The 17,582-nt window shown below is 44.7% G+C and overlaps 2 protein-coding genes across 2 annotated transcripts in view; one reads left to right on the plus strand and one right to left on the minus strand.

The window, feature by feature from the left end:
* TG (thyroglobulin) overlaps window positions 1-14,977 on the minus strand; it is a 140,587-nt gene extending 125,610 nt beyond the window's left edge. Inside the window, exons 1-6 of the mRNA XM_072328656.1 lie at window positions 14,893-14,977; window positions 13,322-13,430; window positions 12,325-12,422; window positions 11,648-11,851; window positions 2,958-3,117; window positions 312-418 (exon numbers count right to left, since the gene is read on the minus strand). Of these exons, the coding sequence (XP_072184757.1) occupies window positions 312-418; window positions 2,958-3,117; window positions 11,648-11,851; window positions 12,325-12,422; window positions 13,322-13,430; window positions 14,893-14,977 (763 nt within the window). The remainder of the gene's footprint in view (window positions 1-311; window positions 419-2,957; window positions 3,118-11,647; window positions 11,852-12,324; window positions 12,423-13,321; window positions 13,431-14,892) is intronic.
* LOC140248999 (uncharacterized) lies at window positions 3,908-7,257 on the plus strand. Its single transcript, XM_072330200.1, has one exon. It carries the CDS (start codon window positions 4,048-4,050, stop codon window positions 7,255-7,257), a length of 3,210 nt encoding a protein of 1,069 aa, XP_072186301.1. The 5' UTR covers window positions 3,908-4,047.
* Window positions 14,978-17,582: the final 2,605 nt, after the last annotated feature.

Below are 17,582 nucleotides of genomic sequence, written 5' to 3' on the forward strand. Positions count from 1 at the left end.
TATTTTCCTACATTTGCAACTGGACACTGAATAAGATCCAGGTTTCTAAGACAAACAGAGGGTGGACATGCAAAAAAATCCTGTTCCAGCACCTTAAGGAAGGGTGTCTCTGTTTGCTGCTGGCTGGAGTTCCCAAAGGTGGGTTCACATGGGAGAGCTCCCACCTTTCCCATACACTGGACACATCAACTGGTCTGCGTGTTTGCAGGAATGCACTCAGATCTCAAGCTAAACTGAAGACTGATACTTGTTACTTGCCCCTTCCCTTGGGAATTGAACATGCTGAAGCTGAGGCGCTGGGAGGCACTCACCTGTGTCTGCAAGCTCTCTCCCCAGGCTGTCCACACAGTAGCAGTACCCAGAGACCTCTGGGAATGTCTCATGGAAGGAGCTGAAGGTTTGGAAAGCTGCTGGGAGCCTGGAAAGGAAAACAGCCTCTTGTGAAGGGCCAAAGGAGGCCCAATGACAACTACAACTACAAAGCATCTCCTGACTGGCACAAAACGTCATCCAGACTCCAACATGATCCAAATCCACATTCCAGTAGGCTAACAAGTCTCCTGAGCTTTTTAACCAAGCACAGTATAAGATCTCCCTTCAGAACGATTCCTTATCTTTCTTATGCACATACCCGGCCTCTAGTATTCATTTTCAATTCTGTTCTCACCATCAAAAGCCTGCCAAAGAGAGCTGAATTAGCACCTGTTGGCCTAATGTTATTACGACAGCCGCTCATTAGCTCCTTCCACAAATGTGCACAGAGTGGCTAAGTACCCAAACAAACAGGTTGCTCTCTTTCCCTCCGTGCTATGTAGGCTTTCTGCGCTGAACTAAGCATAAAAGCTGATAAAAACATCGCTAATCTTTTTCACTCAGAGAGAATGGCTCAATGGATTCAAGAGAAAAGGTTTCTAACGTATTACAGGTGAGACTGACTCCTACTTTTGGACATCAAAGAAATGGTAGTTCCCAGTAGAATACTCTAGGAGCAGCAACAGCCAGGTTCCAGTAAAGTAGTGGCTTAGGAAGGAAACTTAATAAGGTCAGAGTTATAACATAATAAATGCGATCTTAACTGACAGACACTCTGTGGTTTCTGCAACCTACTACAAGACTTTGTTTGCTGGAATGGGGCAATATGGCCAGTGGGACATTTTCACCACATTCCAAAACAGCTGTATTATTTTACAGAGACATATCTTAGCACTGAAATATGATAAAGGCCTCATGTCCCAGCCATGTGTGGCTTATTTGGAAGAATCTAGTAAAAAGAAAATGGAATATTCTGCACAAGGCATTCACAAAATGATGGAGTCAGAGAGGCTTTTAGCAAGGAAAGGCACTTCAGCACTCTGATCAAGAAGAAGAAAAGTTGACAAGCACAAGAATTTTATAGCAAGTCCATAATCTTCCATAGTCTAAATGAGACCAAAACTAGTTTCAGTCCTAGTGCCACCCTACTGCAACCTCAGGGCTGCTCTAATGTGCACAGTCTACTGTGCACCTGAGAAACACTATGGCAGTGTCCACAGCATCAATTTGCTAGAGCTCAAGAAATACTTGGACAACACTCAGACACAGGGTTTGAGTTTTGGGAGGTCCTATGCAGAGCTAGGAGTTCTACTCAGTGATCCTTTTGGATCCCTCCCAGCTCAGGATATACTGTGATTCTATTCTAAGACTGGAACAGGGCAGAACCTCCAGTGAACTGGGGTAAGGCAGTGACCAAGGTCTTTAACCTGATTGAAAGGTTGCACTGTGTAGATGCCTATCGTAGTTGGACCCGAGCACAGTCTGTATAACAAAAGCAACAGCAGGCAACTACTGGTGTAAGGCAGAAAATTTAGGCTCATCTTTGTTTCCAGAAGTCTTCCCCTTAGGAAGATCTTAGCCTTACTATTTTCAGATTTCCCCATTATTTTATAAAACACACTCATTCACTCTGAAATAGTTGGAAAAGTGTGGGGAAGCCATTTACAGAGGGAGTTAAGTGACTCATAGATTGCAAAAACGAGTTCTTGGAGACAAAGAAAGATTCTCCAGCTATCAGAATGTGAAACTGTTAAAATAGTGGTTTTATTTCTACATTTGCCACAGTTCTTTCATAGAATCACAAGGCTGGAAAGGACCTATAAGATCATCTGGTCCAACTGTCCTCCCTTTACCATAGGAGGTATACATACATATATATAGCTTCATTCTGCGCAAACTAAGACAGAACAAGACATTACATTTACTCCACTGCCCTCCTCTGGAGAAATATACTGATTGCAATGCCCAGATACTGCCACTTCTCAAGACATTTTCCCTCTGCAGTTCCCCTTTCCCAGCCCTTATTTCTCTTTATAAGCATTAATTCCTTATTCTCCCAAAGGACAAAGGCTTTCTGCTCCCACTGACGAGCATTCACTCGGGCATTTTGAAGTCTCCCCCAGCTTGCTTCAATCGCTGAAGCTGGTTTGTATGTCACGTCCGTGTTTATCTCTTGCTTGCTCACCTGTACGAGGAACTCCAGCACTGTGTAAATGGACAGAAGTCTTCCCAATGTCATGAGTAACTTGTTCTTTATGTGTTGCCACTTGTCTCTCTGTCCTTCCACATGGAATTATCTTTCTTGGCTCATCTATACATCTGAATTTCATTCTTTCTGTTGCATCTATCTCATCTACTGTTTTCTGCTCATCTGAAAGGCCTCCCTGGCTACTTTCCCAAATGCAGATCCCAAAGTGGTAATCACTAGTCTGCAAAGTCACACTGAATACAAGACAGGGATGGGATACAAAACTTTTGCAGAAGAACAAATTTAATTTGGAGGAAAATGCTTCTTACTTGGACTATTCATTAACAGGAAATAATGTGAGACATAATTATAGCAAAAGGATTTCATGGGGAAAAAATGAAGTAATATCTTGCCTTCCAGAGCTTTTCTTCCTTGTTTTGGAAGGCTATGCTCTTACCTGTTATAATTATGAATGAGATCAAAAACCATCATGTCTGTCGTGTTGACAAACTTGCATTGGACAGGCAGAAACTCTCCATCATCTGAGCACTGTGGTGGGCTCTTCTCCCCAACCCCATGCAGAATGCGACGGTCTCGGATCTCACAGGTCCCTGGACCTGACAGGAAAAACAGTCATGTTTATTAGTGCTGAACATCCTACAAACAATCCCATGCTTTGGAGGAGACCTAGATTCATTACTGTCATGGTTTTGCAATTTTGTAATTTTGCTATCAGTATTCCACATCATAACATCATGTTAAGCATAGATAATTTTGACGAATCTGCTGCTCACAGAAAGAAGACTACATGTCCCAGGGAGCACCACGGTCAGTCAAATGACCAGGACTATATAATCTCACTTCAGTGCTGGACTCGCTCTCTTGGATCCTGCCAGCCAGGGGGAGAGCCGTGTGGGAGCGTTCCAGCCGTTTCGCCTAGAGTTACAGTAGGCCTCTCGGTTTCGGGACTCACTCTCTCTTATTTTACTCGATTCGTTAGCTTTAATTCCAATTATATTGTATTATATTGTGTTATTCTGTATTCCGATATAGTATTTAGTAAAATAGTGTGCCTCCTTAGATCGCTGCCGCTGTATTTATTTCCTTTTCCCTGTTTTCTTTTCCTTCTGGGCCAGCGGCCTGCGGGCCGACTGCCCCCCCTGTCTTGGGTGCAGGTAGATTTTAGGCTAACCCACGACAGGATTTTGGTGGAGAATCGGGCAAGTTGCCGTTTTGCCGTTTTTTTTTCAGCTGTGGCAAGTTGCCGTTTTTGGGTTTTTTTTTTCTGCTGTTCTTTTAGCTTCTTACAGAGCTGCAGAGTTTTTACAGAGTTTTCTCGTTAAGGAGCTATCTAAGTTTACGTTTCTGCACCTGGGAGCTTGACCTTGAAAGTCTGGGCGGACCGCCAATACCCCGGAATAGTTTACAAACTTTGAGGTCTTGAAATCCAGGCAGACTGCCAACAGCCCAGTATATTTTGTAAACTTGAGCTCTACTTTTTTTTCCCCGCTGTTGAAGAAAATAGATAAATAAATAAATAAATAAAAATGTGGCCTCTAATTGAATTATTTTGCAAAGCATTGCATGCTATTGGTTCTTCCGTTGTAATGATCCAAACCTATTGGGCCATAATTAAGCTCGCCACTTTTATCTATGGGGCTATAGGCATATACAATCGATTGAAAACATTTTTAGAAATGCTTACTTGGTACCTGCATACAGCTCCAGAAGCTCCAAAAGGAGCAACTAATATTACAGAAATGGTGGTTTTCGAGCATGTTCCTCGTTCTTTTTTTGAATCTTTTATACAGTTTTTGAAAGCCCAGTTGACCACACTGTCAATTGAGTTTCTCGTGTCAATCTCCCTAAACTTACTGTTTATTGTTCTATTTATCAGTATCTGGATTTATAACATTCTGAGGAAGTCTTCCCCAGAACCAGAGAATACTGAATGGCAGGGAGTATGGAGAGGTTTTGGAGAGATTTTTAAGGGAAAGACATCTTCAGTGTCATGGAGCTTTACTCCTGAACACTTGAAGAATCCCGAAAGTTTGATAGCATATTTGAGACAGGAATGTTGTGGCTCAGGAAGATCTCAGGAGGCACAAATGATTTGGGGCCTGGCTAAAGCTTATCGGGCCTTATTCAATACCATTCCAAAGAGTCTCAGAGCTGAGAGAGAGAGTCTCAAAGCTGACAGAGAGAGTCTCAGAGCTGAGAGAGAGAGTCTCAGAGCTGAAAAGGCAGAGAGGGAAAAAGTTTTGGAAACTGAGAAAGAGAGTCTAAGGGCTGAGAGAAGGAGTCTCAGGGAGACAGTACGAAAGGAGCGAGAGAGTTTCCAGGCCAAGCAGAAGAGCCTCTGGACTGAGAAGGAGAGTCTCCTAGCTGAGAGAAATAACCTCCTACGACAACGAGAGGCACTCTGGTGTGAGAATGAGAGTCTCAGAGTCAAGGGAAGAAATCTCTTACATCAAAGGGACACATATTGGTATGAGGGAGAGGCTCTCCGAAATGAGAAAGGCTCCCTGCAATCCAAACTCAACACTCTCCAGTCTGAGCGCGACACTCTCCGGTCCGAACGTGATGCCCTCCAGTCCGAGCGCGACACTCTCTGGTCCGAACGTGATGCCCTCCAGTCCAAACTCAACACTCTCCAGTCCGAGTGCGACACTCTCCAGACTAAGCGCAGCATTTCCTGTTCTGAGTACAACGCCCTCCAGTCCGAGCATAATGCCCTCCAGTCTGAGCGTAATACTCTCCAATCTGAGCGAGACACCCTCCAGTCCGAGCGCGACACTCTCCGGTCCGAACGTGATGCCCTCCAGTCCGAGCGCGACACTCTCCGGTCCGAACGTGATGCCCTCCAGTCCGAGCGCGACACTCTCCGGTCCGAACGTGATGCCCTCCAGTCCGAGCGCGACACTCTCTGGTCCGAACGTGATGCCCTCCAGTCCAAACTCGACACTCTCCAGTCCGAGCACGATGCCCTCAAGTCCAAACACGACCCTCTCCAGCCCAAGCGCGACATTCTCTGGTCCGAGTACAACGCCCTCCAGTCCGAGCACAACGCCCTCCAGTCCGAGCGTAATACTCTCCGATCCGAGAGAGACGCCCTCCGGTCTGAATATGACGCCCTCCAGTCTGAGCACAACATCCTCCAGTTCGAGCGTAACACCCTCCGATCTGAGAGAGACACCCTCCGGTTCGAGCGCGACAACCTCCAGACTGAGTACGGTGCCATCCTGTTCGACCGTAACTCTCTCCGGAATCACATAGGTGCCCTCCAGTCCATGTATGATACCCTCCAGTCTGAGAGGGACATCCTCGAATCTGAACTGAACGCCCTCAGAGACGGACTCCAAGCTAATTTGGAGGGCATTAAAATCAGCCAACCTGATCAATCACAGGGGGCACCAGATTCAATGTTGGTTGCCCCTGTAAGAGGACGAAAAACGAAACGAGTTTCAACTCAGTTAGAACAACCACTGGAGGTAGAAGAGCAGAGGGTGATAGAAGAGCAGGAGGAGGCAGAAGAAAAGAGAAAAGAAAGAGAGGGTGAACTGGAGGAAATAGAGGAAATAGGAGAGGAGGAGCCAAGAATTAGATTTTCTATGCCAGAATTTCTTGCCCCCAAAATTTCAAATGGGGGGTCCTCATCAATACAGTTGCCGCCATCAACACCAAGGACTCCTGGAAGAGCAAGAGGTGAGGAAAAAATCACAACTCTTACTGATCGATCTTTAAAACTGAGTGAAATTCGGGATCTAAGAAAGGACTATGCACGCCAGCCAAAAGAATCTATAGCTGCTTGGTTACTTCGATGTTGGGACAATGGGGCCAACAGTGTGTGGCTCGATGGCAATGAAGCTCGCCAACTGGGTAGCGTTTCCAGGGACTCACGTGTGGATAGAGGTATTGGCACATGCCAAGATGAGTCCTACACCCTCTGGACGAGGATGCTGTTAGCGGTAAAAGAAAGATTTCCCCTTAAACAGGATCTGACACCTGAGGAAAAGAAATGGACTGATATAGAGACCGGTATTCGATATTTGAGAGAACGTGCTGTGGTGGAAATGCTATACAGCCCTAATTTCAGACATGATGATCCCAACCAATTACATGATCCTGAGACAGTCCGTGTTTCACGCCTTATGTGGCGTGCATTTACAAGGACTGCACCAAGAGAGCATGCTAGTGCACTAGCAATAATATATGGCACAGGGGCAAGGGAACCCCCTGTGAGTGAACTGATTGATAAAATTCATGGAATTGAGTTATTTATAAACACTATAGGAGTTTGCATCTCAGCCGTAATTAAAGGGTTAGATAAAGTGGAAAATACAATTAAACGGTTAGATAAAGTGGAAGACACACAGAATGATATTATAGATATGTTGACTACCGTGCCCGATGTTGATGGATCCATGATGGTACAAGATGATGGGGACCAGGATTCCCACGACAACCTAACGGGAAAACTAAACCAAGCAAGACCCTCCCGTCCTGTATCATTGAAGATCTCAACCATAAAAAAGAGACGTCTTCGTGTTGGAGCAAATGACAACAGTAAGGTCATGCGTTTTGCCTTGTTGTTTTTCCTGCGTAGCCAGGGAGAGGATATAAAGAAGTGGAGTAATTCACCCACTTCTGCACTCCAGGCACGAGTGAAAGAATTACAACGCAAGTCAGTCATCAAGGCAGACCCTTCCAGAAGGGGGAAGGCTCCAGTTGCCGCAAGCCGTCGAGGTAACCAATAGAGGGGCCCTGCCCCCAGCCAGGGGGGGGAAAGGGATAATAGAGTATACTGGACTGTGTGGATTAGGTGGCCTGGCACATCTCAACCACAGAAATATAAGGCCCTGGTGGACACTGGTGCACAGTGCACCCTAATGCCCTCCAGTCACCAAGGGACACAATCAATACATATCCATGGAGTGACTGGGGGTTCCCAAGAATTGACTATATTGGAGGCCGAAATAAGCCTCACTGGTAAAGACTGGCAAAAACATCCTATAGTGACTGGTCCAGAGGCTCCATGTATATTGGGTATCGATTACCTCAGGATGGGATATTTTAAGGATCCCAAGGGGTATCGATGGGCCTTTGGAATAGCTGCTGTTAACACAAACGGTGTTAAGCAGCTGTCAGTTTTACCTGATCTGTCAGATGATCCTTCTGCTGTGGGGTTGCTCCAGGTAAAAGACCAAGAGGTACCAATTGCCACCAAAGTGGTGCACAGACGGCAGTACTGCACCAATAGGGACTCATTGCTTCCCATTCACGAGTTGATTCGTCAACTAGAAAGTCAAGGAGTGATTAGCAAAACTCACTCACCTTTTAACAGTCCCATATGGCCAGTGCGTAAAGCCAGTGGAGAATGGAGGCTGACGGTGGATTACCGCGGTCTGAATGAAGTCACACCACCATTGAGTGCTGCGGTACCAGACATGCTAGAACTCCAGTATGAACTGGAGTCAAAAGAAGCCAAGTGGTATGCCACCATTGACATTGCTAATGCCTTCTTTTCCATCCCATTGGCTGCAGAATGTAGGCCACAGTTTGCTTTTACCTGGAGAGGTGTTCAGTACACCTGGAACCGTCTACCCCAGGGGTGGAAACACAGCCCAACCATTTGCCATGGTTTGATCCAAGCTGTTTTGGAGCAGGGTAATGCTCCCGAGCACTTGCAGTATATTGATGATATTGTCGTGTGGGGTGATACAGCAGCAGAAGTTTTCAAGAAAGGAAAACAAATAATCCAAATTCTTTTGCAAGCTGGTTTTGCTATTAAGCGCAGCAAAGTGAAGGGGCCTGCCCAAGAAATTCAATTCTTAGGTATAAGATGGCAAGATGGGCGTCGTCACATCCCAGCAGATGTGATTGACAAAATCATTGCTATGTCTCCGCCCACCAACAAGACAGAGACCCAATCTTTCTTGGGAGTAGTGGGTTTTTGGAGAATGCATGTCCCAAACTACAGCCACATTGTGAGCCCCCTCTATCAGGTGACACGGAAGAAGAATAATTTCTCATGGGGTCCTGAACAGCAGCAAGCTTTTGAGCAGATAAAGCAAGAGATAGCCCGTGCCGTGGCCTTGGGGCCAGTACGGACGGGACAGGATGTAAAGAACATCCTCTACACTGCTGCTGGAGAAAAAGGTCCCACTTGGAGTTTGTGGCAGAGAGCCTCAGGAGAGACCCGAGGCCGACCCCTGGGATTTTGGAGTCGAGCCTATAAGGGATCTGAAGAGCGCTACACTCCAACTGAGAAGGAGATCTTAGCCGTGTATGAGGGGGTTCGGGCTGCTTCTGAAGTAGTTGGTACCGAAGTACAACTCCTTCTAGCACCTCGCTTGCCAGTAATAAATTGGATGTTTAAAGGACAGGTTCCCTCCACCCATCATGCTACTGATGCCACTTGGAGTAAGTGGATTTCATTAATCACACAACGAGCTCGGATGGGGAAACTCAGCCGTCCTGGAATCCTAGAGGTGATCATGGACTGGCCTGAGGGTAAAAAGTTTGCAACATCGCCCGCAGAGGAGGTGTCACGTGCTAAAGAGGCCCCACCATACAACGAGCTACCAGAAAATGAAAAGAAATTTGCCCTATTCACAGACGGATCATGTCGTATTGTAGGGAAACATCGCAGATGGAAAGCTGCTGTATGGAGTCCCACACGACAAGTTGCAGAGGCCACTGAAGGTAAAGGAGAGTCAAGCCAATTTGCAGAGGTAAAGGCTGTTCAGCTAGCCTTAGAAGTGGCTGAACGGGAGAGGTGGCCGATGCTTCATCTTTATACTGACTCATGGATGGTGGCAAATGCCTTATGGGGGTGGTTGCAGCAGTGGGAACAAGACAACTGGCAACGAAAGGGTAAACCTGTTTGGGCTGCTGAACTGTGGAAAGATATTGCTGCCCGAATAAGGAATATTGTTGTAAAAGTGCGCCATGTAGATGCGCATGTGCCTAAAAGTAAGGCCACTGAAGAACATCAAAACAACCATCAGGTTGATCGAGCTGCCAAGATTGAGGTGGCTCAGATAGACTTGGACTGGCAGAACAAAGGTGAATTATTCCTAGCTCGGTGGGCCCATGAGACGTCGGGTCATCAAGGAAGAGATGCAACATATAAGTGGGCCAGAGACCGAGGGGTGGACTTAACTATGGATGCTATTGCTCAAGTCATTCATGACTGTGAAACATGCGCTATAATTAAACAAGCCAAAAGGATGAAACCTTTTTGGGGGGAAGGGCGATGGCAAAAGTATAAATATGGGGAGGCATGGCAGGTTGATTATATCACCTTGCCACGATCCCGAAATGGTAAACGGTATGTACTCACCATGGTCGAGGCGACCACTGGGTGGCTTGAAACATACGCAGTACCCCATGCTACCGCCCGAAACACCATATTAGGATTGGAAAAGCAAGTCCTGTGGCGGCATGGCACTCCAGAAAGAATTGAATCAGATAATGGAACTCATTTCAAAAATTCCCTTGTAAATACTTGGGCCAAAAATCATGGCATTGAGTGGATTTACCATATTCCCTATCATGCACCGGCGTCTGGTAAAATTGAACGATTCAATGGATTGTTAAAAACTATGTTGAAAGCAATGGGCGGCGGAACATATAAAAATTGGGAAAACCATTTAGCAGAAGCCACCTGGTTGGTCAACACTCGAGGATCTGGTAATCGTGGTGGTCCCAACCAATCCAGCTCCCTACGTACCGTAGAGGGAGATAAGGTTCCTGTAGTACACGTAAAGAGCGTGTTAGGAAAAGCGGTTTGGGTCCTTCCAGCATCTGGAAAGGGAAAACCTCTCCGAGGTACTGTTTTTGCCCAGGGACCTGGATGTACTTGGTGGGTGATGCACAAAAATGGGGATGTTCAATGTGTTCCACAAGAGAAATTGATGCTGGGGGAGTGCAGCCAATAATTTCTTGTATATATAAGTAGAGCCTTAAGGATATATGACGAATGTCCAATTATGGTGCAGGACTTAAGATAGATGGATTAATGTTAAGAAAACATTTTTCCGTATACGTAAGCTAGGCATCCTATAGGTAAATTTTTCCATCTGGGCTCTATATCATGCACTGGCCATGCATGTGTAGAGCACACGTGGAAAGAAGTTTAATTCAAAGGGAATTTGTGGTGGTTGGGAAAGGATGGGTGCACCTTGATGTGGGGGACGCCCCACTAGCGCTGCCTTTCCCTTTCACCGCTGTCATATTCCTTTTCCGGCAGTTTTGCCATTTCCTCAACTTAGTAAATAATAGGGTGTTAAGTTATAAAGTTTTATTTTCAGCCTAAGGATTTGCATGAAAATAGATATAAATTGTTAAGAACATAAGGTTGCTGATTGCTCACAACTATATATGTGTGTGTGTGTGTGTAATAAGCATAATGTAATGATGTAGAATAAGGGGTGGAATGTCATGGTTTTGCAATTTTGTAATTTTGCTATCAGTATTCCACATCATAACATCATGTTAAGCACAGATAATTTTGACGAATCTGCTGCTCACAGAAAGAAGACTACATGTCCCAGGGAGCACCACGGTCAGTCATATGACCAGGACTATATAATCTCACTTCAGTGCTGGACTCGCTCTCTTGGATCCTGCCAGCCAGGGGGAGAGCCGTGTGGGAGCGTTCCAGCCGTTTCGCCTAGAGTTACAGTAGGCCTCTCGGTTTCGGGACTCACTCTCTCTTATTTTACTCGATTCGTTAGCTTTAATTCCAATTATATTGTATTATATTGTGTTATTCTGTATTCCGATATAGTATTTAGTAAAATAGTGTGCCTCCTTAGATCGCTGCCGCTGTATTTATTTCCTTTTCCCTGTTTTCTTTTCCTTCTGGGCCAGCGGCCTGCGGGCCGACTGCCCCCCCTGTCTTGGGTGCAGGTAGATTTTAGGCTAACCCACGACAATTACACTGAACACACTAACATATGTGTCTTGTATTCTCTCTATAGCCAAAGGAAAAAGGGACTTAATTCAAATTTCTGCACTAAGCACCTATGCTTCCATAGGATAAGTGTAGGCTACAGTGCCCAAACTGCTTATTTACCATCTTCCATTCACACCAAACCTTCCACCCTTACAAAACTCATTGTTTTGTTGAATAGTACTTACATTGTGTTGGCTTTCCTCTCTGCCTGGTGCCATAAATCTCCATTCCCTCTTGGTCAACACACCAGCACTGACCCAGCTCCACATCACACTGCACCACATCAAATGCCCCTGAGTCCAGGCACTGAGGGATGTAGGAGATGCTGCTGCTGTTGATGTAGCCACTCACCAAGACTCTTTGCTTTTGCAACTGGCAGAAGGATAAGCCTGCAGCACCAGAGAGGGACACTGTTAGATGAAGTTATTTTTTGGATATGGAATCATCTATTTTTAAACAATTGAACTTTCTGAGAGGGAGAACAACTGATTTTGTCACCCGGGAAGCATCAAGATATTGATGGAGTAGAGGTCGTGAAAACTGGCATCCAGAATCCCACCATACATAGGGTTGAAGCTCTCCAACTAATAAGTGAATATGATCAGTTAATGTTATTTTGATCTTCATGAATACAGACCACATGATACAGATATATCTAGTTTCCATGATCACCCCCAAAGAAAGACTAAAGCTTCCACCAGAAATATTCAGCAAGGAACAACAAAATAGAGTCCACCTAAGTCTGGATGCTCTTTGCTTCAACAGTTCAAATGTAGTCTTAAAACATTTAAATTAAAAAAAACCAACAACAACACAACAACCAAATATTTTGACCAAAAATAAAAAAAGTCAAAGGACTTACAAGATATGGGATAGCCATTCTGTTTGCTGCCAGGTACCTCGAAGCCATTCTCATCTACGCACCAACAGGAAAGACCATTTCTGCTGCACTGAACTGCCCTGCAGGAGAACACGAGGAATAGATTTTATTCTTCTAACTCTGAAGTCCTTAGTCAGTATGGGGTACAAACCATGGCAAACAGGCTCAAGTACCGGCTACTTCAAATAATAGAATCAGAAAGGACTGAATTGCTAAATCCTCTGGATCCACCTAATAGTTCAGTCTAGAGAAGTGGAGGCTTGGGAGAGACCTTATCACTCTCTACAACTCCCTGACAGGAGGTTGTGGGGAGGTGGGGTCAACATCTCCCAGGTCACAGGGATAGTACAAGAGGGAATAGCCTTAAGTCACACCAGTAGACAAGCAGGTTGGATGCTGGGAAGCATTTCTTCTCTGAAAGAGCAGTGAGGCATTGGCAGACTGCCCAGGGAAGTGGTGGATTCACCACCGCTGGAGGTGTTCAAGAAACGTGTATATGTGGTACTTAGGGACACAGTTCAGTGGCAACACTTGTGGATGGTTGGACTGGGTGATCTTGGAGTCTGTTCCAACCCTAAAGATTCTGTGATTCTACCAATAGTTCTTTTGCTGTCTTTGGAAGAAAGAAGTGTGGGTAACTCCTCAAGTCAAGTTTGCACACCTATGCCAGCAGGCACATTGGTCACAGGTTTCATGTTCACTGGTATGCGTGGGAAGATATCAGTTGCATTACACAGCAATCTGCAGCAAGATTAGTCTGTTACTCTTGGATTCACCCATTAGCCTAGAGATTAATTCCAGCAACAGGGAATTTGTTCAGGAGAGGCTGGATCTGCAACATGGCTCTATGAAGTCTCTTCAGTCTCTGAGTACCTCGCCCTCCAGCCCACTGACAGGGTGGCTCTTCAAAACTGAGTCAGTAAATTTCAATAGCAATGAAAATTTATAAAACAGCGGAACTACAGCAAGGACAGGTTACCTGAACTGTCCATCTTCTGAGCACTGAGGAATGTAGGTTTCTCCTCCTGTAAAAGCCTTTTCCCTCTGAAGTTCACATGGCCGCAATGGCTGAGAGTCTGTCTGATACTCTGAAAGCATCAAGAAGGTAAATATTAAGTATGATGTCATGATTAGCCTGTTCTTATCAAAACCCTGTTAGTGACATTGAATTACAGTGGAAGCCCAAGTTCATGAGTCCTCCCTGGTTATTTCTTCACTGTGCCTTTCTGTATGGGACAGCAGAGAAAGGCACAAAACAAACAAGTAATGCTGCCAGGTGCAGGATAACCATGTGATGAGATGCTCACAAGGCCCTTTCCCATGCCTGCATCTGATTAGATTCATCTCTGTTCCATATTATTGTGGTACTGCTTTCTGGTACCTGAGTAGTTTACATTGTTCGTTGTGGTTACCTCCACAAAACTGTACTTTGCCTCAGTGGGAGGGACATCACTATTTACGTTTCTGAGTGTTTGTTCTTCATAAAAACCCAACGAAGCTATAAATAAAGTTAAATAACACATGCTATTCAATAAAAAGGGAAGCATTTCTTTTTAACAGAAGGAAGACATAAGAAGAAGCAGTATCTAGCAGTTAGCATCAGCCTGGCTCATATTAGGAGCACTTCTCGATCTCTACTTGAGCTACTGAAGCCACCACTTGTTCCAGTCAGTTCTTAATACATTAGAAACAAATTTGTCTGCTGCTTTAACAGTGATCTTTATTTTAAGCTCTCTTTTACAGAACAGATTAAGTTGGTCTGAATTTGTAGTAGTGCAAATACATCGTAAGTATTCTGAATTCTTTACAGTTTTCAATGATTCGCAGCTCATGGACTTGAGCCAGAGGTGTTTTCTGTGCACCAGACAACTGTCAATCACGTTTTCTGTGAGTTCTATGGTGTCCCTTTAAGCCCATGTGAAATTGCCACAAGACTGTAAGGGATTTTAGGTTAGCTCACCTACAGATATCAACACATAGACAACCCTCACATCCTTTCCATCTCAGCTGTGAGTGAGCCAGTTGCTCCGAGGTGTGTGGAGATCCCTTTGTACAGAGCTTTGTACAGCTTACTAAGGCACTTGAATTAAAACATTAGGATGACTTACACTGCTGCACCTTCAGGACCATCAAACTCAAGATCTTTAAACAGACCAAAGAGAACCGAGCACAACATTCAGGCTATCTAATATCTTCAATTGAGAATAAAGCCTGAATTCAGTGACAGGACACACAAATAGAAGACGTTCATCCCACCCTTTTCTATTCACGCTACTTCTCTAGACAATCATGTATTCCAGAAAACTTTGTTTCTCCACCCAAAATCCAGACATTACAAATTCAGACAATCTTGATCATGTAGGCACCCTCGCAGTTTAGGGTTTAACCTGGAGCCCAAACTCAGCCTGCACATCACACAACCACCATTTGTATTCGCAATGTACAAGACTCAAGCTCACTGTTTTCTTAGCTGGAGTAATGCACAGAGCAGCAAAAAGACTGCAGGAGCAGTCAGTACTATATGTGAGCAAAGTAAAAGAACATACTTACCAAATATATTGGCTGCTGCTATACTAATAAAGCACAGAAGGGTGCAAGCTGGGATGGAGCCCATCATGTGATGGGACAGCTCCATCCCTCTGTGCCACTGAAGCATCCTGCACACTGTATGCAGCCTTTAACTGCCTTTTTATAGCAGTCGTAGCTCAGACAGGTTCACTTGTGTGCTGGTACATTGGGCATAGAATTGGGTGAGTGACGCATATGATGTTTCTGAGAAAACTACAAGAGGTCCATTCACCTGGAACTGCCCTCATGGTTTCCGTCAGCAAGTTGTCACCCCTCTCCAGGGAGCACTACAGGGGCCAGTCATTGGAAAGGAGAACAAACAGCAGCCACAGAGGCTGGCTTTGGACTGAAGTTACATCAACACACGTGTTATGTATGCTGACCCCATGCCAGTTGTCACCTGTGCTGAGGTGCAAGCATTTGTTGGAATTGGCTGGAAGTTGCTTAGTTTCTGAGGCCTCATCCTCCAAGGAAATACACATGTGTAACAATTAAAGCTTGTTAACAGAAGTCCATTTCGGGGTTATTTATTACAACCAAGACGCTGAACATAAAACACTTCAGAAATATTATTTACTTGACTGCAGAGCATCATTTCTTACTGATCCACCACTAAGGACTGACAGTATTTACCTGCACTAGGAATTACAAGAACTTGCTTTCACTTCTGCAAAGCTAGCTGGGCAACCAGGCCCAGAAGAATCAGCTCAATAGTAACAGAAGCACACCTCTGAGGCTGGACTTAGATTGAACTCAGCAAAGAAAAAAGTGACATCAACACTCTTATTTGTGATTTATGAGTATGGGAGAGTCCAGAAACAAGTCCAGTACCCTCTAGCCAACCAAAACAGCACCCATGGTAATGGTGACTCAAGTACCTTTGAGACTGGGCTGTAGACCTTCTTTAAGTCCTACAGCGCAGGTATCCAACCTTTGGCTTGCTTGGTCCACATTGTGTGAAGAACCCCAGGGAGTCACTATCCCTCATGGACACTCCTGGTGTTCAGGAAACGTGCAGATGTGGCACTCACAGGGACAGGCTTTAGTGGGCACGATGGTGACAGGTTGGTGATGGGACTAGATAATCAAAACAGAAAACACAGCAGCACATTTATTGCTGTTCATAGGACTGTGTTTAGCCAATGAATCAAAATGCATACAATTATTTGCCGCAACTTGAATGAGCCCTGCACTGCTCCTTCCTATGGGGAGGTGTCCCTGCCTATAGCAGGGGGTTAGATGTAGATGATTTTAAAGGTCCTCCAACCCAAACCATTCTATAATTCTGATTCCCCGTGTCCTGGGTTCAACTGGGACAGTATGAATCTCATGCCAATGTATGGTTGTTTTGAGCAATGAGTGCTGTGAACAGGGGGGGTGGACCTGGGGCCAGGATGGGCTGCTCAGTGGGGAAGAGCCACAGGACATGCTGGGTCAGGCCACATGCAGCCTGCAGACTGAACATACCTGAGCTACAGCATTAGATATAGATGGTAAACGTAACCTCAGTTAGTGGCACATGCTTGCTTAGCACAGCTAGCAGTTTTAAAATGAGTAGGGCTACATTTCAACCTTAATTTCAACAAACTTACACTGGATCTGAGTGAAGTCAGTAGTCAGCAGGAAGATCAAGGTGAGAGATGATAAAGAATGCTAAGTAGATGGCAAACCAACACACGTTAATTTAATCAAGTTTTCTAAAGTTTGTCCAGAATTATCCTTCGTGCTCTCTGTTTAGAAAATTCACTTTCTTCCTCTTTCTTTGCTGACCACCAAAGGTCATTAGTTGGTAACAAGCTAAGGCAGACAGCAAACCAAGGAGTCCTCTAAGAACTATTATTGATAGAAAGAAGCAACGCGCAAATGCCTACACAGCTAGAAACTGACAAGACCTACACAGCACTGATTCTCATGACTGCTCTTATTTCTTTAAAAAACAGAATATTAACTATGCTGGGGAGAAGAACAGCCAAGGCTTAAAAATCTCTTCAAAGATCAAGTGGGAGATAGCGTTCTGGCGACTGGTGTCCTTAGAACCACTTTTAGACGTGCATCACATGCAACTTCAGTGGGATTCAATGGGCCATGGATTCAAAAAATAGAAATAACATGGGTAGTTTACACAACAATCTATGCAATCCACGGTCTTCAGAAGAAAATAAAGCACTTGTGGTCTATGGTTGGTCGAATTCTAATTAAGAAAATCCTCAGTGCATAACATTCCCTTCAGTGCAGGGACAACTGTATTAAGCTCTATTTTTAGTGCCTGAGACAAGATGGAAGAACATCTCAGATTAGCTCAGCACTGAAGTGTGAAAACGGAGCAAATGGAATAGGTCCCTGCAGCTAATATGGCCTTAACATTAGTTTGTCTTCATTGCTTTAGTGCTGGAAATGAGGGTTTCATGTGTTGTAGGCGTTAGCAAAAAAAAACAACTCAATCTAGACTATAATTGTTAGGGGAAAGAAAAAACTTCAATGTGATGGAACTTTTTATTGCAATCACAGAATCTTAAGAAAGAAACAGATCATTTATCCAGTGTTCCAGTTTTGCACACACTTTCTTAAAAGAAAGATTGCACGAGCTTTTGCAAGTGCTGTATTTATATATGAAAAAGTCAAACGGTAAATGCTTCCAATAAATGAATATACAAACATCTGTACATACATGA

Source organism: Excalfactoria chinensis, chromosome 2, assembly GCF_039878825.1.
Source record: "Excalfactoria chinensis isolate bCotChi1 chromosome 2, bCotChi1.hap2, whole genome shotgun sequence".
Lineage (NCBI taxonomy): Eukaryota > Metazoa > Chordata > Aves > Galliformes > Phasianidae > Excalfactoria > Excalfactoria chinensis.

What these genes read in the sequence shown, in the direction of transcription:
- LOC140248999 (XM_072330200.1), top strand. Translation starts at nt 4,048, where the DNA reads ATGTGGCCTCTAATTGAATTATTTTGCAAAGCATTGCATGCTATTGGT.